The 27,527-nt window shown below is 33.2% G+C and overlaps 1 protein-coding gene and 2 long non-coding RNA genes across 3 annotated transcripts in view; 1 reads left to right on the forward strand and 2 right to left on the reverse strand.

The window, feature by feature from the left end:
• The window catches only part of LOC135130502 (uncharacterized), a 275,273-nt gene that overhangs the window by 195,173 nt on the left and 52,573 nt on the right, over positions 1-27,527 (forward strand). The window lies entirely within an intron of this gene.
• LOC135130532 (uncharacterized) lies at positions 10,226-15,396 on the reverse strand. Its single transcript, XM_064057926.1, has 6 exons — positions 15,310-15,396; positions 15,003-15,256; positions 13,790-14,955; positions 13,202-13,647; positions 12,372-12,706; positions 10,226-10,324 (listed from the first exon to the last, which is right to left on the reverse strand). The coding sequence occupies exons 1-6, from the start codon at positions 15,392-15,394 to the stop codon at positions 10,226-10,228; spliced, it is 2,385 nt and encodes a 794-aa protein (XP_063913996.1). The 5' UTR covers positions 15,395-15,396.
• Positions 15,471-15,841, reverse strand: LOC135130474 (uncharacterized). The gene is made up of 3 exons (XR_010280787.1): positions 15,757-15,841; positions 15,579-15,701; positions 15,471-15,528 (listed from the first exon to the last, which is right to left on the reverse strand). It is a non-coding gene; the product is annotated as an uncharacterized LOC135130474 (long non-coding RNA).

Consider the following 27,527-nt stretch of genomic DNA (forward strand, 5'->3'; position numbering starts at 1 on the left):
GTGAATAGTTTGGAATTCATTGTTAAGTTCTAGTAGTTCTAAATCGTTGCTAACTTCTTCATCTACAGTTTTATTTAAATACATTTGGCTAGTAAAGCGTTTGTACATATTCGACCTGGGCTCAAAATGTATGCAACATTTTGTAGTTTTGTAAGAATAAATTCGGACCCTCAATAAATTTGTTAACATTTCTAATTGTAGTCTGTTTCGAAGTTTTGTTTTTATACAATTCATCACACTAAAAACCCGCTCTATTGTTGCATTTGAAGTGTGAAGTGACAATATTGTAAGAAAATACTCGGCTAAATCTTTAAACATGTACGTGCCACCCCCGTTTTGACTTTTTTTTGCCAAATTATATCGCCAAGTAGCCCAATTAGCTACAAGTAGTCACATATGGCAACACTGCGGGCTTGTCAGTAGTCTGCGTGCTGGTCGAACTCTTGCGCCTCTTTTTACTTGTTACAGATGAATAATACAAAATAAACAAAAAAAAGTTAATTTGATGTAGGGATGTAATACATATGACATAGATACAAAAAAAATACGAAACGAAAAACAATAACCCGAAAACAATTAAATTTAAATGAAAGTAGAATAACCAGGTGGCAGAAAAACAAACCATGGGGGATTTGTTTAAAAAACTAGGACAAATATTTTATTTAAATAAAATATATTTATTTTACAAAAAACAAAACAACAAGAAAAGCACAATTCTTAAAAAAATGCAATAAATGTTAATAGTCAGTAACAATAAAAAAAAGTAAACAAAATAATAAATATTCGTATATTTAGTAGTAGTTTTCCGAATTTCGCATTTTTTGGAGGACAGCCTGTTGGTCTTTGAAATAAGTTAAAAATTGTAAACAATCCATATCTTGAAAATTGTATTGCACACACGTGAGATCGTCGTCTATGATGAAACGATTTCTCCCGTTGGTTCATTGTGACTATATTAAAGAAAACACTCTTTCTAGGTTGGCATTATGAGCAAGGATTGCAAAATAAAATTCCGCAACTTTTTTAACTTCACCAAACTGTTCGATGCTTGTACAATTTCAAAATATTCAATAGTAATACCATGAGTAGGATGAATATTTGTGATAATTCAGACGATTTATTAGCTAAACGAATTTTGTGTTGCGATGGAAATATCACGAGTGGCGCAGCAACTTTTAGATTAAGTATATTATATAAAAATACATATATGTTATATTTATAATATTTTAAAAAAATCGGAAATTCGAGTTTGTTTAAAGTGTTGCTCCAGGTATTTTTATTTTAGTTTTGCCACAACAATCACTCTTTGTAAAGTTCTCTAAGATGTCCTTTTTTTTTTCATATTGTAGACAAAGTACTCTGGGATTCCGTAGTTTTTTGCCACTACACTTTTTTTGCCGCCTTTTAATGTATCATTAATTATATTGCTCTTTTGCCGTGGATTTAGGATACAAAGTTTTCTTTTCGGCATTGTGCTGGCAACGGAAACAATTTCATTTAAATTTGCCCAAGTATGCAAGAGCTAGAACCAAATATTGTTTTGTCTGCTGGATAAAACATAGATATTATTCTACAACTTTGTATGTGTGTAACATTATGTCTGAAAATTCTGTTCGACTCAGACAAAGTAATTTATATTGCTTCTGATAAGGCACGTCCACAGATTTGTGTTCGAGTTGGAGAGTAATTTTTACATGTAAGGCAACGCAAGTGCTACTGCCATTCAAAAAATTCGACTTACAGAAAAATTCTACTTAGAGGAAGGCCGACTTGGAGGGAGTCGACTGTATTAAACAGTTTGGCGGACTTGAATCCACAAGTCGTCAACATTTATTATATGTACAAAGGGAGATGTATTTCACTAATTTGCACAAATGTAAAATTCACTTAAACAAATTGGTGACAGACATATTTTGTACAATATTATGAAGAAAAATTGTGCAACTGTCATTATATGATTATGTGAAATTCTTACTGCCAATAATTTCAATATCCTTGTCAAAAATATTCCTATATGTTTCTCAAATAAAGTTGCAGTTGACTTTTGAATATATATAACAACGTTTATACAATAGAATACATAAAAACACAATAATTATTTGAGTAACTTTCTGAGAATATATTGAACAACAAATCTAAAGCCGAAAAGTTTATGTATAAAGTATTTATACAGTTTCTTCGATCATTTCGAACCCAAAATATCAATGTTTAAAACAATACTTTAATTTTAGAATTGGACAAGTTTATTACATGGTTGCACTATTGCTGAATGTGGATAAGTATAATATTTACTGTGGATTTCTACAATTGTCTAGTTTAATAAAATATTTTGAAGAAATTATTAACACAAATTATTTCTACAGTTTATAAGGATTAATAATACAAAAGCATAGGTATATAAAATTTATTTTTAACACTTTTAACATAATGAAAACACCATAAAATTAGTTGTGTAGCAGATTTAAACATACAAAAATACATAATAATTCTAAACAGATAAGCATGACTAACAACAAGTGTAACACAAATATTATATGATTAAGGAAATACTACTCTAAAAGTCTACTCACGTGTACCCACAGAATAAATAAGACTGTCTATTAAGTTCCTGTCTAGAGTTTCCAGTGCTTCCCTTTTGCTTTGATTGATAGAGGTTGCAGCAGTAGTGGTACGTAGGGTTGCCACATTTGTTTGACGGCTCCGCCGAAGATTTAAATTTTTAATAATAATGATAATAATAGACGAATTTGTATGTTGGAATTCTAGATTTCAAAAGTTATTTTATTATTTGGTCTTGCCTGAATACCGGTCATTTTTTGGGTCTAATAATAATAAAAACAAAACTTTTTCTTTTAATACCTTGGTGTGGAGTGTAAAGTAGATTCGTGTTAAACATCAGTAGCAACAGAGGAACGTTCGTGCACGTTAAAATTGTGTCCTGAGAAACATGCAAAGTCCATTTAACAATAAAAAGTAAACCATAATGACGAAACTTGTATTTCTGGTCGCTTTCAACAGCCCTTAAAATTTGTACATTTTTTGAAACATAATTAAAAAAGTCAACAGAATTCATATTAAAATTCGTTTTGATGCATAATTCTGCTTTCAATAAATTAACTGACATTTTATTTCTGTCCATGTCTGCTTCATTAAGAAAAACACACGTTCCACGTTAGCATTGCTCACGCTAATCGACAAAGCTGGTTGTACAATTTTGTAGATATTCCTACAAAATTCGGGATTTCTTTGAAAAAATTGATACCATTTTTCCTTTGTAGGAATATTCGTTGGTAATATGGGAATTATGTCGTTTAGGATCCCCAATTCTTTGTATACTTCGTCATAATTTACCGTTTTTACATTTTGGCCTAATACGTCTTGTGCCAGGTCACAAATTTCAGAAAATTCAATTTGTCGATCCAAGTTAAGCAATTTGAATCTTTTGAATGGCGGTGCATCATAATTATACCAATTTTTAAATATTGTATACTTCTTGTGTAAACAGTAAACACTTATAAAATCTGTTTCTGTGAATAGCCGGAGACCATGCTTAGCCGACCGGCGTTGATTTTCTAAAACCGGAGACGTCGGCCAAAAATCGTAGATGTGTGTAAGAAAACTCCAAAATAATAGACAAAATATAAAGGATATTTATTGACCACCGTCAATAACGGACGATCGGTATCCACTGACTTCTCACTCCTGCCCTGCTTCCCGAGAGCAAAACCCTGACTCATACAATTCTATATATGGTTATATGATTCCTATTCGCAATTCCAACATAATAAACACGAGACATAATAAAAGTTCAGCATTAACACTCGACTTCTCGATTTTCGTACACTCGGCCATCCTGTCAAGCGGGCTGTCCGCAGACCGCAACCTCCACGGCAAACCGGGCATTTCCTGTCAATTCTGAAAAACTGGGCAACACTAGCCCGTGTGGCACAACCACCTTTAACAACAACGTCTCGTTAGCTGGACAACCCTGTCCGTGTGGTATTCACCACCTCATCATCTAGCAATTACCTGGGCATAGTGTCCGTGTGGCTTACAACCACTTCCAACAAACGTCTCGTTAGCTGGACAACCCTGTCCGTGTGGTATTCACCACCTCATCATCTAGCAATTACCTGGGCATAGTGTCCGTGTGGCTTACAACCACTTCCAACAAACCAACTGGACAATAGTCCGTGTGGCCTACAACCACTCTACTTTTTCATCATCAACTGGACAAATCGTCCGTGTGGCTCATGACCACTCATTTGTATGTGCAGACTAAACTTGAGCTGACATCCAGGGTCGCAACTTCTCGACCGCTGCTACGCTTCTTGCCTTGTAACGTCCTTCACGTAGATCTTCTACCACATAACGATCGTTGAACAAAGCAGATACTACTCGGAATGGCCCTCTAAACTTGGGTAGTAGTTTCTTGCTCGAACCAGTAGGCGACACACTAGTAATCTGCACCAATACCAAGTCATCCTTGCTGTATTTGACGGCTTCTTTCCGGGATTTGTCGTAATATTTTTTTTGTCGAGCCTGGTCGGCGGAGATGTGCCTTTCCATGTCGGCCCGCAGCTCGGTAAGGTTGAGGCGGTCCAGATCTACCTCGATGTCTGCCAACAACTGTGCTTGTGCTGCTGGTCGCGGATGATAGCCCATCAGTGCTTCTGAAGGTGTCGTATTGATACCTTTACTAAAGCAGGTGTTCATGGCACTTTGAACTTCCTTCACATGTGTGTCCCATTCAGTGCTGTTAGAATCAGCACCAAGAGTAGCCAGCTCAGCAAGTATGGTCCTGTTGTATCGTTCACACTGCCCGTTGGCCCTCGGGGTCGCAACCGCGTTTAATACATGTTTAATATTATACGTCTCGCAGAACAGCTGAAACGAGTGCGAAGTAAAAGCACTACCCCGATCACTGATTATACGTGTCGGAACACCGAACAAGCACATGAGTTGCTGAAACACCCGCACGACTGGTTGACTCTTCTGGGACTTCACTGCTTCAATAATGACGAATTTGGTAAAGGCGTCGACAATCACCAACAAGAACTTGTTCCCTTGAGAACTCGTCTCGAAAGGCCCCAAATGGTCTACGTGAACCGTGTGAAATGGTACACTCACTTTCTCTATAGGATGCAATTTCCCTTGCTTCTTCCCTGCAACCCGCTTGTAGTAAGCACAGTTTAAACACGCTCTTACATATTTCGTCACGAATCGACGCATTCCTGCAAACCAATAATGCTTCTGCATTCTCTTCAACGTGTTCTCAATTCCCGAGTGACCCGCCTGATCATGGCATAGTCTGCAAACTTGCCATCTTACGTTTCTAGGCACCACCCATGCTGTTTTGCCATTCTGTAATTTTCTGTACACTCGTTCATTCTTCACAGCATACTCAGCGCCATATCTTTTCGCCTCACTATTTCTCTCTTCATTACCTAGTATGGTTCGAATTCGAACAATCTGTTCGTCCTGCATCTGTGCAGCCAATATCCAGTCTCCTTCTGTTAAATTAGCCTGATTAATCTCCAGTATCTCTAAAGGCTGCCTACTCAGTGTATCAACATGTGTCATTTTCACCCCAGGCCTGTATGATATTTCGAAATTATATTCTTGTACTTCGAGCCACCATCTTGCCACTCGCGGTATCAAATCCTTCTTCGCAAACGCTGTTCGCAAAGAACTACAATCTGTTACAACTCGAAATTTTGTTCCAAGCAGGTAAACTCGAAAATGCCGCAAAGCACACACCACGGCCAAAGTTTCTAGTTCATATGAATGGTAACATTTTTGTTCAGGTGTCGTTTGTTTGCTGTAGTAAGCCACTACTCGAAACATTTCATCGTGCCGTTGCAGTAATATTGCACCAAACCCCAACGAACTTGCATCGGTATGTAGCTCTGTCTCTAAATCGGGATTGTAAATAGCCAAAACCGGTCTTTCAGTAAGAACCTTCTTGACAGTCTCAAATGCCTCTTGCTGCTCCGATTTCCAACTCCAAGGTACGTCTTTTCGTAATAGTCGCGTTAGCGGTTCCACAATCCTGGCATAATTTTCCACAAGCATATAATTCGTTGCTGTCCTTAAAATTTGAGGCTCTGGCGGCTCGAGCGATGTTTGCATCAGGAATTCCACCGATCACCGCGTCAACGAGATACGATTCGGGTATCACGACATTTAAGAGACGCAATTTTGCAAGTTTTGCGAAACAGTACTCACTCAGCTCCTGTCCAGGGGCGGCTTCATAGTTTGCAGCATCACGCAGCAACTTCGCAAACGGATGGGGTTTTTTTAAATTGTTTCATCAATACTCGCCTCAGATCTGGCCAGTTCACATTCAACTGCTGTTGACTATCGTACCACTGCCTTGCCATTCCCCGAAATCTATTTGCGACCACTCCGGTTACTGACTTGTTACTCCATTTGTAAGTCTTCGCTATTTCATCCACTCGTGACACCCAGGCTTCAATCGTTAAGTCGTCCTTTCTGGGGTCGAAAATAGGTACTAACGCCTCATCACTAGGTCCAGGTACACTGAACTTCGATGCACCCTGTTCAATTGTCGCTAAACGCCGCTTTAGTTTTTTTAACTCGCGTTTCGCGTCACCCGACGAACTCGACGACGAAGTACTCGAAGACGAGGAACTCGAAGACGACTCATGCCGACGTTTTTTATGGGAACTCATATTGATTGGTAATTAGTCAAAGTGTCAACAATTCACCGCGATTTATTATTGCACAACTTGCACAACGGGTCAAAACTGCGCAAAACTTTCACAACCGTACAAAAGTAGAAAACTGCTCAGGTACCTATCACACAGGTGAGCACCGGGTCAATCCCACTTCTGAATTTTGTAAGAAAACTCCAAAATAATAGACAAAATATAAAGGATATTTATTGACCACCGTCAATAACGGACGATCGGTATCCACTGACTTCTCACTCCTGCTCTGCTTCCCGAGAGCAAAACCCTGACTCATACAATTCTATATATGGTTATATGATTCCTATTCGCAATTCCAACATAATAAACACGAGACATAATAAAAGTTCAGCATTAACACTCGACCTCTCGATTTTCGTACATGTGGTAACCCTAGTAGTGGTAAGTATTTTAAAACAATTAGTTCAGTATTTTAGAACAGATAAAAAAACTATTCCATTTAAACTTTTTCTTACCTTGTGATAGGTCATTTTCTAGTTCTTTTGTTAACAACTCTTGTAGATATGAATCCTAAATATAAACAGGTGAAAATGGTGATGCTTACCGATAAATATATCGATTAAATCTGAGAACCTCCAGTCTGTTAACAAAGTTTTGTTATTCATATTACACCAATTAGCTTACTTAATTGAATCAGGGATGTTATGTCACACACTGCAACAAACACTTTCCGAAGTCGGTCTGATTTTTTTGCGTCTTGGCGCCTTTAACAGGTTCGCACTAGTTGGTACGAATGGATTGTTATGTCTTCTCGAACTCCAATAAAAGCGCAGTAATGGATTTACTACACATTCAACAAAATGTGCAACCAGTCTCTACAATTATATAACGTCACATGGGTGACTATATTGCTAAAACTTTTTGCACAGTTGTTCAAGTCATACAAATTTTGTTTAAATGTGTTAAAAGCTCCACTTCAAACTCATTTAATATCTAATGGTATATTAAATTCACTTTTTTGTCTTAACCGGTTATAGTTGTGTGGAAGTTACATCAATCACAAACGCGTTCAATCCTTTTCAACATATGTTTTACAATATTTTAAACCAAATGTTTTATTTTCTTTCACAATTGATATTCCAACAATATTGTGTGATATTTTAGAAGTCCAGTTCTTTCTGTGTTAATTCATCCATTTAAAATTTCCAAAAATATGAAAAGTCTCCATCCAAGCTGTTAAATAAACCAGACGGCCGCTACACATTTGTTCAATGCATTACTAAATATAAGATCATTATCCGTATCATTGTCGTTAATATTAATTGTTTGACTTGCTGCCCCAGGACCTCGAATCACCTTAGCAGTCACATGATCAGCATCATCTCTCAAGTTGGCGTTTCCAGTTTATCCATCATATACTAAATTGAATTTCGCTTTACTCAATAACACCAATTGCTCGTCTGTTAGGATGCACATTCGTTTTGGTAAATTAACTTTGCATTCGTCTAATGTCAACAACACTGTTCGTCCGAATCTGTTAACAATTGAATAGATTAAATTAATTGTTATATAGTTTCAGTGAAGTAAATACTTAACTTAGTGTTTTCTACCACAGCCTGATCCTAGACCCCACCATACTGGTTAAGGGTTAATATCGTTTAATATAATTTTTGATGATCACTGCTACTACTTACTTTCTTTACTCCAAAATGATACGTTTCGTACCACGATCAGAATTTGAAAACGAAGACATAATTTTTCACTATTATCAACAGTCTTGCTATGTTAAGACGATATGATGCACATGAATCTCAGTGCTGAACTGACTTTACGAAATTAAATCCTCGTTTTATAGTGCATAATACACATTAATATTCATGACATTAATTAAAATGAGTACATAAGGGTTTGAGGTAAAATATTGTCAGACGACCGGTATCGCGTTTTCTTGTTAAGATGAAGCGATAAAAAACAATTAACATAATACACGCATACGCTTTACACACCTATTTTGGACTGATTAAAGTTTCTACTTTTTTTTCTTAACTACATTCTTTGACTAAACACGAGATCGTCGTCCGTATCGTCATCATTTAGATCGATTGTTTGACCTGCATGTGCCTGCCTCAGCAGTCGTTTGATCAGAATTCTTTTTTTCAAAGTGTATTGAGTTCGCGTTGCCAGATTTGCCGTCGTAGATTAAGTTGAATTTTGCTTTACTTAACAATTCCACTTGATCATCTGATAGCATACACATCCGCTTCGGTAAATTTATTTTACAATCGTCTAATGTTAACAACACAGCTCGTCCAAATCTGTTGGCAATTAAGTGGATATAAATTAATTCTTAATAGTTTCAGTGGTAAATACTTCTTAGTGTTTTCTACATCGGCCTGATAAATAGGTTGTTTTTTCCAACTGTTAATTCCGGTAGTACCTTGAATTCAGCAAACTTGACAACAGTATTAACTTAATTTAATAACTTTATACGCTACTATAGATGTGGGTTTCTCTCTAGTCTCGTTCCGTTTTATTATTTTCGGTCATTTCATCTGTATGTTTTGTAATAAGTATTAGAAGATCCCGCTTATCCTTCCATTTCAGGACTATCATACCCTTATTTTTTCGTGCAATAACCTCTCCTTTTTTCAATTTAGCAGAAACTACTTCCTGAAGTAGGCCCCTTCTATTCTTTCTTACTGTTCCTACTAAATGAGTTTTTCTATTTTGAAGCTTTTCAGCAAGTTCTACGCTGGTGTACCAGTTGTCAGTGTAAAGTGTAACACCTTTATCTAGCGATTCTTCCATTAACTTAAAAGTGACTCTTTTGTCTTATCGGCATCACAGTAAATTTTGGTATGATAAGTATAGCCTCCTGGAAGGCATAATTTAAACAGTTTAATACCGAATTTATGTCTCTTCCTCTTGATGTACTGGCGAAATTTCAAACGTCCCCGAAAGGGGATCATTGTTTCATCAATACACTGGTCTTCATCAGGCAGAATTACTCATTTAAATTTCTGATCGAGCAGATTAACTAATGATTGTAATTTATGGAGTCCATCTCCAAAATTGTCTAAATATAGGGGAGAATCTCATTTGGAAGAGTGACAACAGGGTTACTGTTAATAAGGTCAACGTTATTCTTTGTGATTAACCCTTTGAGTCACATATAGAGAAAAAATATTTCAAAAATTATAAAACTGTGTTTGGAGACTTATAGTATTTTAATAAATTTTTTGAGCGTGATAATATAAGTTTACATTTTCAAATTTGGAAATTAAGGCATGTCCATTCCAATGGACACTGTGACTCTAAGAAGTAGCTACATAAACTATTTTAAATTTTAAAAAAATATGAAGAAAAGCAAACAAAAATTTATATTTTATGAAAATTCAAAAAACAATTTCTTTCCTTTTGTAAACATAAATGAACATCACATTTGGTGCAAATTGTGTGTGATTTGCCTCTGCATTTTTCCATTTTGCACCTAGTGGCTTCTTTTTTATTATCAACCAATGGATAATGCTCGTAATCATCAAATCGTGCTTCTATGTGTGGCCTCGTTTCCGTTTTTCGTTTTCTTGGTGGTGTTCTTTGCTCTGTTTCAGCACTTGGGCGTCCTCTTTTCGGTTGTTAGTAGATAGTGCCTAGGATTAGTGGGGTAATAAATCATGTTGACAGGTGACGTTATCTTGACAGCTGTCAATCAAGATAACGATCTTAATGGATTTTTGACGTGTGCTGTCAATCAAGATACCGATCTTAATGGCTTTTGATTACTCATAATTTAATTTTTAATCGCGAACGTAATTAAATTAATTATATCATTATTAAATTTAATTAGATCACTATTAATTTGATAGCGGATTTAAATAATTTAAATTTAAATATATATTTTTAATTGTGTATTGCGGGTTGCATGCATATGTACATAAATACGATAATGTTTTAAGATTACGCAATTGAATCAATGATTAAAATACTAATTACACCATCATTAATTCATTCTGAATATAATACGATTTGATGTGGGTTAATATCTGAAGCGTTTTGATAATTCTTTGATCGATTGCATTATTAACTAAAAATTAGATCGTAATGACCATTAGCCCGTGCCAATAGCTCAATAATGATGACGCACTCTATGCAAGCGACTCATCATCTACAAGCACAGACTTGTTTCTGCATGTATTTTCATGTTATACCCATGCTCCGAAGTCATTAATCACTAGCCCCACGGCAACATCTCATTATGATGTTTGTCCATTAGCTTTTTGTTATTAAAGACATACCGACGACGCACTTTTTGCAGACGAGTCATCATCTACAAGCACAGACTTGTTTCTGCATGTATTTTCTTGTTATACTCCTTGGATTTTGATTACTCATAATTTACTTTTTAATCGCGAACGTAATTGAATTAATTATACCATTATTATTTAATTAGATCACTGTTAACTTGATATAGAATTTAAATAATTTAAATTTAAATAGATATTTTTATTACCGAACAGCCGGTTTACATAATAATAATATTAATAGTTCAAACAACCTTAAGCGAGCAAAAAATCATGCGAATTTTCAACGCTCGTTTAAACCAAAAGTGAATTTTATGTTATAAATATTTTCGGTAGATGGCGCATCGAAGAGGAATCTATTTTCTTGCGGTGATGTCTTAATTTTTGGTTATTTCTTCTACTTTATTATTAATAACGATCATTTTTATAAACTTACTTGGCTAATAGGTGGCATATTTCAGCAGGAATTTTTAAATTTGAACAATAGTCTTCTTTCTCATGAAGATTTGACTTACAAAAGTCGACATATCTATTTGGACTAATTTTTATTATACTGAATACCACTCATACACTTGTTAACTCTTATGGCAGAAGTGTGAATATTTGTTAATATTTAACCATTTAGTTTTAGTTTAGTTTTGTTAAAAACAAATTAGAAAAGAGCGATTTTTATGATAATAATCTGTTTATCTACATATCGAGAGCGCAATAAAAATCACGATCAAAAATAACCATGGATTTTTGAAGATTTGTCTTGGATAGAATTTTGTCTTTTCAGATTAATTTTTTATTTCAATTGAATAGTTTGAGCCGAAAGTACAACGATAAAAGACAAACTTTGAAAAATCCATGATTGGCTTTGATCGTGTTTTTATTCTTCTCTCGGGGTAATTATACACAAATAAATATCATGAGAGATGTAAGCCCTAGTTTCCATTGAACGGTCGCAGTGCACAGTGACACCTGTCGATAATAATTATGTAAATCACGACATTCATAAATCGGACATCGCTGTTGAGTTTTGATTTTTTTTCTTTTTTCTTACACAATTTGAAGGGGAATTAAGACTAATTGATGTAAACACATCAACTAATTCCATGGTCTTACTGCTGTCTGTCGCTACCCAAGAATAAATCATTTTTCGACGAATTTGGATTTGTAGAATTTTGTAAATCAACCCCTTACATATGTAGACAACTCATATTCGAAACTACACTTTATCAAGTGCTGCTATATACTCACTATACTAAACATCCATTGACATTGTCAGTTTTACTAACGTCTTAAAATGTCTTTCAGTTGAAGTATTGTTTAACTGATTAAAACTCATTGTATTTTATTCAGCACTTTATTTCACGAATCAATTATAAACAACATTTCTAACACGATTTTGTACCCACGTATATATAGAGCCGACAGACCGCTCCTTTTGAAATATATGCGAATATTTTCTTTGGATCACCCGACAAAGCGAAAGTTTCGGCAGTTTTTTTTCTTGTAAATTGTATTTAAATTCTGTGTGCATTACGTCTAATTCTGCTACTGTCCACTTTAATTTTCTTCCCCTTTTACATAATGGACTCCGATACAAACGCAATGAGGGATTTTTTAGGCGACCTTCAATTTCTTGAGTCGTAGGATTTCGGGACGACGGCGACGGACTTTGTAGTTTTGCAGGACTTTTTCGTTTCTTCTGAGGTGTATTAACAGGAGCGCTTCTTTTTTCAGTGCCTACATAAAAAATAAGTACATTTTCTTTCAGTTTACAAGTGTTAATTTAAGTTTAGTGTATATCAATTTAACAATAACTTAAAAACTACAATTTTAAAAAGTTGCTACTATAGTTCTTAACAACTTTACAGCATACAGCATGGTTTATATACATTGCCGAAATAAAGATTTTTGTTAAAAAATTGGTTTTACTTTAGTTTATTCCAAAAGACTTGGATTTAATTTGTAAAAAAAACAGTAATAATGTAAGTATGTGAAAAACAAAAAATGGGTCAAATTTTTAAAAGTTGCAGAAACACATTAAAGTTGCCACAGACTTAATTAATATTTAGCTATACCTAATTCATAACTATAAAACAGTTTAAAGTGAACCCAATTATTTAGAAGCAATTTTCGTTCATATCAGTTTTCTAAATCTCAAATTATAAGTAAAAAATATCATTCTAGGAAATTTCCTAAATGTATATCTTTCACTATTTATCTGATCGTACTTACTTGGTTCATCAGGATTCGTATCCTCAATGTCATAGTCTTCATCAGGAATAAACGGTTCTAAATCTTCTAATCTTTTTCCTCGATATTTCTCAATATCATCGTCTCCATCAATGACACTCAAAAACCGTGATAAAGTAAAAATGTTAACTGAAGCATCATTCAGTCTATAATTGGACAAATGTACATTTAAATCATGTCCCATGTAATCTGCGACGTGCTGCATTTCATTGTGGGATAAATCCAAGATCTGTGCTTGTGTAGCCACTTGTTTCCGTAAGTAAGTACCAGTGAATGACCTGGGTGCTTTAAGGTTAGCGTTATGAACAAATTTTCGAAGTGCCACTGACGCTGAGAGGTGACCATTATTATTATTGAATGCAAAGAGAAATACATTACTCTCTTGAATTTGTGCTTGTTCTCGAAATGATAAATAAAAATCGAGGGCCCTAAAACAGTTACTTTTAGTTGCGAAATATTTTAAAAAGTGGATAAGTATTCACAAAACCTCAAATTTACTACAGTCCTTAAACAAAATATATTGATATAGAATTTGAAATTTTGTGAAAACAGTATAGTTAAAGTGCTTACTCTATATGTTCTGATTTCAGTAGCAGGTTAAGAGGCCTGTGCCGTTTACCCAAGATGAACATAAATGAAAATTTCTCAGCTAATATACGTTGCAGGCGATTAAGATGTTTGTAATTTTCCTGTTGGAGTTGTTTTCTTGTTTTGTAGTCTTCTAAAAGCATACGAGAACTTTCTCCTGGTCGTCTACGATTATATATCATTATTTGGCATAGTATACATTCACCCAATGTCTTCCATGATCTAATGTCAAAATTTTCACTTTTAAGTTGTTCTGTACTTTGGAGCAAAATCTTTTTAAGGTATTCATTAAAGATTTTTACATCTTCCTGACTTGGTATTTCCTTTGCGGTTTTAACTTTCTTAATGTTCGCCGTTTTCAAAGCTGTTTTAGTAATTTCATTTTTAAATTCTTGTTTATGTAAGAATTCAAAATTTCTAAGCGTTACCATACGTGGATCTTCCTCAGCTACATTATTTTCAAGAAGCTGAATCTTTAAACGAGAGGCAATTGTCGTCAATAAAGGGCCAAACTGTAAAGCAAGAGATGGAGCGGTGATAACCTCTTCATCTCTAGAACCTGTAAGATTACGTATAGCCTGCATTATTAATTTGTATTTAGATGGCATAAAACATTCAGCGAACGAAGTGATTGATGGATCCAGCTGTTTAATAATCAACAACAATCTTGCACATCGTCTCATCTGTGACCTAGTATTATCCATAAAACGTTGTTCTGAATTTAGCTTGCATAAATGTATTCCAAGCAAAAGTATTGTCTGATCATTTTTTGCTACTACACCAATTTCGTCGTTTAGCATGTTGCTTACGAGTTTTATATGAAGTTTTTCTTCTAAACTTTTTGAAATTTGTCTCTGATCTAAAATTAAAGCATTTTGACGCCTACGTCTTCTGTCTGGGGCTCTTTTTGAACATTTTAATTCATGTTTAGCAAAATTTCGTTTTGCAAACAAGCCAGAACAAGTGGGGCAGTGAATACTTTCAGATAACTTTTGTTTTATTGGTTTTCTTACAGGGATTCTTTGATGTAAATTTACTTGCAAATTGTACTTTTGATCACCTTTCAACCGAAGTTGACGTAAAAGTTTGTTTTTCTCTTTTGTTGGTTTGAAGCACATGTTTTTTACTTCAGTTTCTTTTGCATGGACCTGCAAAACATAACATCAAGATAAGAAGTAAAATTTATGCTCATTACCTTTTGCAAATGGCGACCCATACAGGTTCTTAGTTTACCACAGTAGAAACAATAGTGCCCTTTCAATTTTGTAGAAGATTTCAGTTCAGAATCTATAGGCTGCATTATAAGAGACGTTATATTTTGATTTATATGATCCGCTTTTATTTCTGTACCTTCTAATACTACATTTGGTGGAATGCAACATAGTATGTGGCACATTAAACTTTTTTCTTGTCTATATAAGAAACCAATATTCTTTCCATGGGTTGATACTAAAAAACAGTGCACTGCAGAAAAATATCACTAGATTGTTAAACTTATTTACATTTACAATCGTGATTAATACTTTGGTCGAAAACGTGGCAACTCAGGTATCTTTCATCGGAATGAGACAAAGCAGCACTGAACATACCGACATGATACTGTCCCTCATGAAATGTTTCTATAGTTTCCAGAATAACTTTACCAGAGTTATAAATTTTTATCTTACTGCAAGCTTTTTTAATTCGGTTCATCTGTGGTCGTTCTCCAACAAATCCGCTGTCTGCAAAATTATATTAAATGATCTAAGAATCATACAAAATGATTAATTACCTAAACATGTTTTATCTTCTTTGGTAAATAATCTGCGCCTAACTGTTTGTTTGTTTACTCTGGTACAAAGAGGCTCAAACGATATTGGAGTTATTGTCCGTCCTGTACTAGGCGTAGATTCATCTAAAAATGTTGTTAATTAACGACAGTTACTTGATTTAACTTTCAATTAACTTACCTGGTATATATTCGTCATCTGTAAATTCTGGATCTGCATATGGATCATCTTTGTCGGAAGCTTCATCTGATGATAGACAGTACTTCACAGACTTCTTGCTTTTTATAACATCGGTTAAATGAACAGAACACTCTTTTGTACCATAATCTAAAATGCAATATTAGATTTAAAATAATATAATTGTTATTTTAAATCGCTCATCAGAATGTGGTTTTAAATTTGATACAGAAAATAATCAAATATTTTTATTATATGAATAATTCATGGTTTCAGTTTGGTCGAAAAAGGTCCCTCTAACTTTCATATTATTCAAAAATTTGGTCTAAAGTATTAGTCAGAACTTGTCCCTACAGTGTAACAAATACAGCTTTTTCGAAAAATTATAAAGTTTGAGTTGGCATTTTTTATGACAACCCATATAAGTTTACATAAAGATGTATGGACGCTTACAATACAAATAACGAAGTTATTGTATTGTATGTTTCAAGTGAGTTTTTCTATTACAAAATTTAGAGATGACGAAGATAAACAGATAAATTTTGAGTAACGATTTACCATACTTACGATTACCTTAAAATGTTTGCACGATCTCAGAGCATTCGGTTTTTCAGTTAAATTGTAAAATGTTATTACTTTTTCTTTAACCTGAAGTCTATGCTCAAAAACATACACATGTATATATATATATATATGTATATATATAAATTCATTATATTTTGACATTTTGGATAGGATTTATTTGGTAAATTTTTGAGATTATGTCATGTTTTTAGATTAAGACGAGACAAACGGATACATTTTGATTAACGATTTATCATGCTCACTTTATACAATTTTATTTTTTTTTAATATCTGGATATCTAGGGTAAAAAACCAAGACGGATTCAGGAACTACAAGTAAAGTTGTATGTTATTTTATAATATTTAAATAACATTTAATATGCAAAATTTTGAAGTTACGTCAACAAGTTGTTGGTAGGGATGATTAGGACAAATTTTAGTTGGCGTTTTACCATCTACACGATATTCCTAAAGTGCTTATAAAATTTGGAATCGGAACAATCGGTAGTTTTGGAGATTGTCTAATGAAAATCAACAGACAGACGGAAACGGGGACCTATTTTTTCATACTCTGAAACATGAAAGTTGTCATTCGCCGAGTCTACCCTATTACAATATTTCCTTAGCTTACTCTAGGGAGGTAAAAAAGGATTTTATTATCTTGTCAATCTATAAATTAGAGCAAGATCGGGAGTGTTTCATTGAACTTATAAACTGATGTGTATTCTTACGAAAAATATCAAATAAAGAGGAAGAGGATTTCTATCTAAATAACTTTTTACTTCCTGAGCATAAGCTGAGGATTGTAGTAGAATTCATCGGACGAATGACTACTTTCACGTTGTTCGACGTTTCATGATTGCTAGAGTACGAAAACAGATCTCTCATTGTTGTTTGTCTGTTAGTTTGTCTGTTTGACTGTCTATTCTCCGTCTATGTCGATTTTATTAGACAGATAAATCCGAAACGACAAACAGATGGAAATAGGAAATCTATGTTCTCGTATTCTACATGATCATGAGACGGTGAGAAATCATGATTACGTCACTTCCAAATTATACATATAACATGACTAAATTTTATAAAGTCACAGATTCCTACACGTGTAGTATATGTATCCGCCTTGATTTTTTTACCCTAGACATCCAGATTTTTAGAAAAACAAAATTATATAACAATATTTTATATTTTAACTTTGAAACTGAACAAACAAATGCCCCGAAATTAGGCAAACGTTTTAAGGTTATCGTCAGCATGGTAAATTGTTAATCAAAATTAATCCGTTTATACCCTTTCAAAATAGATGACGTCATCCCAAAATTTTGCCGAATAAATCCTATCGAAACTGTGCAATATACTATGAGTTTATACTTGTGGTTTAACAATGCATTTATATTTTAGAATTGTTTGTACAGGGTGCAAAACAACTTAATGAATGAGGGTAAGACGAGTCGTCACGTTTTTTGCTTACGGATTGTCAATACATTTTCAGAATGTAATATCTCTCGTTATTAACACACTTATTTTTATGAAATTTTAAACATAGCATGTCAACACCTTCCACTATATCACTTGGGGGTAGTTTTGTAAAATGAGTTTATCATTTTTTTTGTTTTGGTAAAAAATTTTATCGCATATTTCTAAAACTCGAAATTTATATTATTTATGAAAGTTTTTGAACCTGGTTTTCACCACTATTTTTAGCTTACAAAACTCTAAAAATCTTATCAACATCGCCGAATTTTTTTGTCGTAAAAAAGAGTTTATCACAATTAAACACATTTATTGTTATGAAATTTTAAACATGTCATCACCTTCCACTATCTCACTCGGGAGTAGTTTTGTAAAAAGGAGTTTATCATCATTTTTTTTTTCAGTTTTGGTAAAAAAAAATTATCGCTTATTTTAAAATTCGAAATCTTTATTATTTAGGAAAATTTTAGAACACGGCTTTCACCACTATTTTTAACTTACAAAACTAGAAATCCTATTAGCAACATTGTCGATTTTTTTTGTCGGAAATGAGATACAGTAAAAAGAAGTTTCATGTCAACACCTTCCATTATATAACGCGGAAGTAGTTTTGTAAAAAAGAGCATCATTTTTTAAAATTTTTGGTAACATTTTTTCATCACGTATTTTTAAAATTCCAAATCTCTATTATGTATGAAAATTTTTGGACCCAGTTTTCAACACTGTTTTCAGCTTAAAAACTCTAGAAATCCTATAAACAACATTGTCGCCTTTTTTGTCGGTAAGGAGACACAGTAAAAACAGTTTATGTCAGAGAAGCTTTTTTTTACTGTATCTCATTTTCGACAAAATAATAGGATTAGATATTACACTCTGAAGATGTATTGATAATCCGTAAGCAAAAAACGTGAGGACTCTTAAATCAAGAACGGCTTACTCCATTTTCCAGAAAATTTGGCAATATAATACTGTTATTATTAGTGTTACACTGCACCTATCCAAATTTATATACGTGTCATTGTTAAAATGTTGATGACGACATCACAAAATTTTGTAATAGAAAAACTCACTTGAAAAATAACGCATAGGATATTTCTTGACATTTACTTTAACACTACACACGTATCTTTATTTTCATTTATAGTTGTTCAAAAAAACTGAATATGTTACACTGAGGCGTGAGAAATTCTGTCTAAATAACTTAGACCAATTTTTTATCAACTAAAAATGAAATAAACCTCTAACGACATATTAAAATCGGTTAAAATATTTACGTTAATTGCATAATAATATTTTACAATTTGACAACAGTCAGACCGGTAGTTTCGGAAATTATCTGTGCAATCAAAATCGACACAGACGGCGGACAGATAGGCAGACAGAAACGGGCGACCTATTTTTTCGTACTTTAGGGGTCATGAAATGAACATGAAAATAGCCACTCGTCAAATGGATCTCTCTTTTAAAATATTTACGTTGCGATTGAAAAAATGTAATTTTGCGCCGCGATGCCGACGTCATATTTGCGGTGTACTAAATTTATCTTTCCCCTTTAAGTTAAAAACAATGGCGTTTACGGAATTTTAAATATCTTTATCCGTTATCAAACTGGGACATCCTGTATAGGACTTATCTTCATAAAAAAATGTATGTTGACTCATAACATTAATGTATATAGAGATACAAAAATGTATAAAAAGTACTTACTATGTACATCTGCCGACGATCCTGAGGATGACGTACTGCTCTTGAATTCCATTTGGAAACTTTCAGAGACGGATATTGTTGCACCACGAAGTGGGAAATATTTGTCCTTCCGAACTCGATTTCCGCACTGAAGACCTAATTCTGTCTACGAAAAAAAAAATAAGAATCACTACATAGCTTCTTCACTTGTAAATTTCATAAAAGAATGGAATCATCTTAAAATTTACTTACCAAACGTAGAATACAAACCAACGTTAATAAGTTACCCTTTGGTAACTGATGATTGTACACATTTTTCTTTTGGGTAAATGGTTTAAACCGTAGTTGCACCCCACAACACTTTCCTTTAGGCACACATCACTAAAGCTTAAAAGCGCAGGTAAAAGACACAACAACAGCTTTGGAACAGCTACGATCATGACATAATACAATCTGCTTCCTCTCCCGCCGCCGCCGCCGCCGCCTATAGTCAGCAATAACACAGAATGCCAGGAAAAAAAACAATAAGTGATGTCAGCAACGGCAAGGTTGTTATTCTGTAATGGTTTAAAGTCACGACGATATCAAGGAAAGAAATTCTTCAGAATCGTTGAACCAACAGATTATAAAAAATGTTATTTTTTCCTAAAAACTAGTTAATGAAAATGAATTCTAGGAGATATTTTGATCAAAATAGGCGGAAGCATATTTTTGGTTTTTAGGATAAAATGACCAAAGATTTTTACTTCCCGGAAGTAAGCTAAGAAGGTACATATTGAAATCGGGTCCATCTGACGAATGGCTATTTTCATGTCTACTCGAAGTTTCATGACCCCTAAAGTACGAAAAAATAGGTCGCCCGTTTCTGTTTACCAGTCTGTCCGCCGTCTGTGTCGATTTTGATTGCACAGATGATTTCCGAAACTACCGATCTGACTGTTGTCAAATTGTAGAAATGCTAAAGCGCTAACCAAAATTTGTCTAATCATCCCCAGTAATAATGTAATTACGTCCTCAAAGTTGTACATGGTAAATGTTATTTAAATTTTATAAAATATTATATTCCTGCACATATAGTTTATGAATCCATCTTGATTTTGAGCCCTAAGGGTGCAAATTTTTTTAATTGTGTAATAATATTTTACAATTTTACTTTGAAATGCAAAATAGAATTCTTTGAATTTTTGCAAACGTTTTAAGGTTATATTTATATAAGATAGTAAGCATGGTAAATCGTTAATCAAAATTTATGCGTTTATCCCGCCCCCAAAACGATGACGTCATCTTACAATTGTATCGAAAAAATGTTACAAAATTATTATTTTTTATGATAGCCTCTATAAGTAAAAATAAAGTACATAGAAGAAGAAACTGTGAGTATGTTTCATGTGAGTTTTTTCACATAAAAATTTTATGATGATCATTAACATTTTGTTAAGGACACATTTATCAATTTCAATAGCTCTGGTATAGTGTAATACCAATAACGGAACAGAAGCACTGTATTCTCAACATTTCGGGAAAGTGAAGTGGACCAATATGGATTTGATCATTAAAATAAATTACTTCGATCTTTAAAATATTCTTAATTCGCCCTGTATAACTAATTCTAAATTAAAAGTACGACACTAAGAGTTTTCGAATTTTATATCATCAAAATTAATGTTGGGGTGTTAAACGCTTATAAATAGAGAGCGGAAAATATGCAGCAAAATTTTGAGAAATATCATCATATAATATGCATTCAATTTATGCAAATATGCAGTAACTTTATTAAAATTATCAAGGATATGCAGTTGCTTATGCTCCAAAATAAAAAAAAAATCTTCATAAGCAGAACAAAATTTATTTACAGATTTATCGAGATTACGTCTAATCATAAAAAATTTATAAATAACATGTTTAAACATTAACTAATGACCTTGAACAAGTATATATTGTAAAAATATATGAAAGAAAAATTAATTTTCTATTAGTTTATACCAAATTTGTTTTTACTACAATAAAGAAAAACAAATATCACTATTTTTAACCCAAAAAAAAAAAAATAAATAAATATAATCATGGAAAAAATTGGTCGAAAGTTATTTAGACAGAACTTCTCCCGCTCGTGAAATACAGTATCACATATTCAGCTTTGTCAATAAAGTCAGATTTTTACAAGGACACATGTACCAATTTTAATAGGTACAGCTAATACCAATGACAGCAGTACTGTATTCCCAAATTTTCAGAAACATGGAGTGAGCTATTCTTGATTTAATCAGTAACATAAATTGTATAAACAATTCTAAAAAATATGAATGCATTGATAATCCACAAGTATAGACTCATAATATTTTGCACGTTTTAGATAAGAATAATTCGGTAAAATTTTGAGATGACGTCATCAATTTTTTGGAGGGGATAAACGGATGAATTTTGATTAACGATTTACCATGCTTACGATAACCTTAAAACGTTTGCAAAATTTCAAAGTTGTTAGTTTTGGAGATAATCTGTCTAACAAAAACTGACACTGATGGCGGACAGACAGACAGAAAAACAGGCAGAAAAACAAACAGACAAACAGACAGACAGACGGAAACGGCAGACTTACTTTTTCGTACTGTGGGGGTCATGTAATACGGGCTATGGTTGTAGCCCCGGCGGAAATAATTAACTTATATCTTGGCCCCACACTTTCTTTTAGTATTAGAAATGCGTTTTAATACCAATTAGAGAAGCACTGAAGGCGGCGTAGACGTAAAATAAAATTTGCCAAAGACAAAGTAAATAAAACAAGTCTGGGCTACAATGAACAATGAAATGTCTCTTCATCTAGATAGTTTATATTTAACATGTGAGGATGGTTATTAATTAATTTAATACTTAGGGATTATCGGATTTAAGAGAATTTTATTATTAGCATAGAATTAGTTCCGTGGTTAGTAAGCGAATGAATCAACACCCTTGATTTAGTCGTAAAAATCGTCGGTATCCATGGGCACGTTCCCGCCGTCTCGTCGCCCACGCCGGTTAGCGTTTTGGTATCGCCTACATACAGTTAAAACTAATAGGTACAACTAAATATTTTATGTCATTTTAATTATATGTACTTTAAAGGTCTATTAAAATCCATCAAAAAAGTGTAGTTTGCAATGTAAAAAATATATCGGTTTGCGTGGAGACTCCCACACCGTATACAGGTGTCTTTTTCATTTGATACAACCTGTAACTTTTTTAATTTTAAAGATAAACCTATAGTTCTGTGAACAGATTTGTATCATTTTAAAATATCTATCTGATCCACACCCTCTTATTATCACTTCCGGTAGAAACGGAAATGACAGCAGCTTCATTTTTTATATGGGACACTGGATTTTTTTTATAAGTGGAAAGCTTGCTTCTTTACTACAAAAAATCAAATATAACCGATATTCAATTAAACCGATATCAATTAAAAATTTATTAGTAATCAATTAATTAATTAAATAAATAATAACACAGGGTTGCACCCAAAAAACTGCATGGGATATTATAGGTGAATTTTATGTTTTTTTGTGTGTAGAATCAAGATCTGAAACTCCTTTTGCTCTATCACGTCAGGATTTTCTACCATTAAGGATTTTTTAATTTTTCTACTCTACAAAAAACGTTAAAAACTAAAAATTTTTCTGACAGACGTGATACACCATTCCTTATGTTTATGACTGTGCTGAACATGAATCTGACATCGAAAAGTACGTATCTTGCACCCTTATCCTTGTAGTCCGATGTAAATTCTAAAAACTTGGTAAAATCGCATTTTTTAAAGGTACAAAAATATATGTTTTCGACATATCGGCCATAATCAGACAACTAAAATTTTATTTAGATTGTTCTCTGAACTATTTTTTGATGCTGAATTCGAATTTCAAATCTGTTTTTTGCTACAAAGTATGCCTTTTGCTCAATACATTTATATATCTGTCAAAATACATCTTTTTGTCCTTACTCATGATACTAAGATGATTATCTTTGGGCGAAATAGATAAATAAATGTGTATAGAAAAATGTTGGTACGTTGAAAAATTTAAAATGGTTTAGTAAATTATAATAGAATACTACATTTGAGTAGTCTTTGTAATTTTATTTCCTCATATTTTGCAAAAAAACTGTACGTGATGAGGCGAAATGGGGGTCATTTTCACATTCAGCACACCAGAAAACATATTTAGTATTCAGTAAAAATATCTCATGCTTCTGAAAAAAAAAATATTTTGCAGACCTGTGTAATTAATTAATCAATTAAGAAGTTATTTAGTAAAATAAGTCAAAAACTATCTACATATTTAATTCAAATCTAGTTGCTTGAAAAATAAGTTTTTGATTTGTTAGACATGCGAAAATGTGTATGGAAAAATTTAATGAAGCTATGCCAATAAAAACATATTAATTTTTCAATCTCTTAGATTTTCATAAAAAAATTGGTCTAAAGTTGTTTAGACAGAACTTCCCTCCCTCCTGAAGTACAGTATCGTATAGTATAATAGTATAAAACATATTCAACTTTGTCGAAAAATTGTAAGATTTGATATTGTGATTTTTTTTTCTGATAAATCTTATAAGTTACAATATAAAGATATGCGTAATGCTAAAGTAAAAGTAAAGCAGAATGCTATGTGTTTGTTTCAAGTAAGTGTTTCTGTTACAAAATGTTATGACGTCATTAACATTTTTACAAAGACACATGTACCAATTTGGATAGGTACAGTCTAATACTATTAATAACAGTACTGTATTCCCAAATTTTTGGAAGCATGGAGTGAGCCGTTATTGATTTAATTAATAAAATGAATGAATCATTCATTCTTTTTTTGCATCACTCTGTATAGGAAATTCGAAAAAATATGAATGCATAGATAAATTAGAAGTATAGACACACAATATTTTGCATGTTTAGATAAGATATATTCGGCAAAATTTTGAGATGACGTTATCAATTTTTTGGAGGGGATAAACGAATAAATTTTGATTAACGATGCTTATGATAACCTTAAAACGTGTGCAAAGTTTCAGAGCATTCGGTTTAGCAGTTTCAAAATTAAATTATAAAATGTTCTCATACAGTTTTGATTTTTGTTTTCTAAAAACCTGGATGTCTAGAGAAAAAAATCAAGATGGATTTATAAACTAAACGTGCAGGAGTATGCTATTTCATCAAATTTAAACAACATCTATTATGTTCAAAGTGACGTCATCACATCGTTGGTGGATTATACAAAGTTTGGTTAGCGTTTTACCATCTGCACGGTATGGATAATGCGTGTATAAAATTTTACAACAATCGGCCCAGTAGTTTCAAAGATTATTTGTCTAAGATAAATTGGCACAGACGGCGGACAGACACACAGACAGACGGAAACGAGTGACTTATGTTTTCGTATTATAGGGGTCATGAAACGTCGAGAAAACATAAAATTAGAAATTCGTCCGATGGACCCTATTACAATACTTAGATTAATAAATAACTGTTTAATTACTATTCTGGAAATAATTTATTATTAAATACTTTTCGAAATTTTCAGTTTTCTCATAACGAAAAATTTTAAAACTACCATAAAAATTGATAAATTGCAAAATATGCACCAGTTACTTGAAATATGCAGCGGAAGGCAAGTATACGCAAATATCAATTTTAGAAGAAGCTGTATTCATCTCTAATTAGCATAATTCGCCCACAAATTAAATATCAAGACTTATGTGCAAAAGATAAGGGATATGTAAATTTCATAAAATCCATTCTCAACTTATAAAGTACGGCGTTTAAAATTTAAATAACACGGTTTTCAAAGTTTACAAAACATGGCGTGCGTGGTTCATAAAATACGGCCTTCTTCGTTTATAACATTGATTCACAACCGAGGAGGGCGCCAAATATTAAGAAGGGGGCGCGAGAATTTAAAATATAACCATGATAAATTCTTATTTTGTGAAAATTAAAAAAATATATGCAGAATATAACAAAATAAAATAAAATATAGAATATAAAAAATATAATTTTGCGTATTGAAGACACAGAATGTTTCAAAGTATTCAAAAGTTAACACGAAAATTTTGAACTTAAGTAGATATAGCAAAACCTCTCTACAACGGACAGCTGTGGTGACTCAGAAAGTGTCCGTTTGAGAGAGGTTGATAAAAAAATAAATATATTTTTGGGAAAACCGGTAAACCCTACAATGTATTAAATGGAATAGCAAGAGAACCATTAGTATGTCATAATAGGGTACCGCGGGCGGTACTCAAAATTAGTTAATCCGTTAAGAGTACCTGAGCTCTTTACCAGGTAAAATCTTGATAACAAATAAATCTGTCCGTTGTGTAGAGGTAAATTGGTATGAGATTTATTAAAATGATACCAAATTTTACTGTCCGGGACCGCTGTTGAGAGGGTCCGTTTTTGGGAGGTTTTATTTCATTACATTTGCTAAGCACACTTTCGGTTTCTTTAAAATTGTCTGCTGATTAGAGATGTCCGCTATGTAGAGATTTTGCTGTACATAGAACAATCTCAACCAGCTTATTATTGGGTGTTTATTTTTCGATTTAACTTGATTTTTACAAAAAGTTTAAAAACAAAATAGTGTCTTGAAAGTATTTTTTTTTTGTAAACTGTAGCTAAAATAGCACATTACATTACGAGGGGGACGCCGACAAAAATTGGTATTAGACAGCGGGGCACGCAACAGAAAACGTTGAGAATACTGATTTATAACGTACGGCGTTCAACATGTCTGGTGTATTTTGTCGACTATAATACTTGTTAATCATAGTCAGCACATCGCAGCAAAAAAGCGTTATGTGTAACTTTCGCAATCAATGTTGCGACAGTTTTCTGAAGAACATCGATGTAATGTATAGGTGTTTTGTGGGTTGCGGGAGTGTGATGCGCCGTGCGCGTGTGCGGTGAGAGTGCAAGAGACAAGAAGAGATAATACAGAGTTCAGTGGCGCACCCAAGGGGGGGGTCAAGAGGCCCCCCCCCCCCCCCAAAACAAATTCTGGTTACTGGTTGAATGTGATGTGGAGTTATAATTATTTATACCTACGTTAAATTAATACAGATTCTTTGTGCTATATTTTCTTATTCGTTCTTGGCCCCCCCCCCAAACATTATTTCTGGGTACGCCGCTGACAGAGTTCGTGGTAAAAAGTGTATAATTATCTCGTATGTATTGTATGAATTTATTGTTGTTAAATTACACAATAAATACATCACCAGTACATAACAATCGATATAGCTAGTGTAAAAATTTTGCAAACTTATGTACTCGTATGTCGTGCCAATTGTAAAAATTTCAAATAAAAAAATAAATCAAAACGCATTTCGAAATTTCATTCCGCAAGGACAGTCACGAGAATATTTTGGCAACCAAAAATCATGTCTTTCTACCGCAGTTATGTTAGATATTGAAATCTTTAAGTCATTAAAAAAAAATTTAATGAAGTAAATTAAAAACTTGTGAAAACAACTGATGTCTGGCGCATTTTGTCGAGAATAACACTGGTTAATAATTTTAGGCACACCGTAGCAAAAAGGATTCAAGAATGTGTAGGTATTTAAAAAAAAAAAAGAAAAGATATATGTGCTCGTTTAGTCTTCTAAATGATTGCGGCCAACGAAGTACTCATCTAAAACGTTATAAATACAGCATTATCCGAGCATTATGTGCAATTTTCACAATTAATGTCGCGAATGTTTTCTGATAAACTTTGATAGATATAGCTATTGCAAAGATTTTAAAAACTAATGTTTTTGTGCCAACTATAAAGTTTTCAAGTAAAAAAAAAATAGTTGCATCTTTACAAAGTAAGAAAATCTGCCCGTTACACTCACCTAAAAAGGTCAAAATATAGCAAAATGCATTTGGAAATTTCATTCCGCTAGGACCGTCATAAGAATATTTTGATAACTAAGAGTCACGTCATTTTAATGCAGTAATGTTGGATACTAAAAGTTTGAAGTAATATAAATCGAGCCCATAAAAGTTTTTATTTTTAAAATGAAGTACATAAATTAAAAACTTG

The sequence above is a fragment of the Zophobas morio genome, unplaced genomic scaffold, assembly GCF_036711695.1.
Source record: "Zophobas morio isolate AGI-343-1 ecotype UQ-CSIRO unplaced genomic scaffold, CSIRO_AGI_Zmor_V1 ptg000017l, whole genome shotgun sequence".
Taxonomy (NCBI): domain Eukaryota; kingdom Metazoa; phylum Arthropoda; class Insecta; order Coleoptera; family Tenebrionidae; genus Zophobas; species Zophobas morio.

What these genes read in the sequence shown, in the direction of transcription:
- LOC135130532 (XM_064057926.1), bottom strand. Translation starts at nt 15,394, where the DNA reads ATGTTCAGTGCTGCTTTGTCTCATTCCGATGAAAGATACCTGAGTTGC. An exon ending in TGGGTCGCCATTTGCAAAAG is followed by an intron (nt 14,956 to 15,002) that starts GTAATGAGCATA and finishes TATGTTTTGCAG; the next exon opens with GTCCATGCAAAAGAAACTGA. An exon ending in TCGGCTCTATATATACGTGG is followed by an intron (nt 10,325 to 12,371) that starts GTACAAAATCGT and finishes CACTAATCCTAG; the next exon opens with GCACTATCTACTAACAACCG.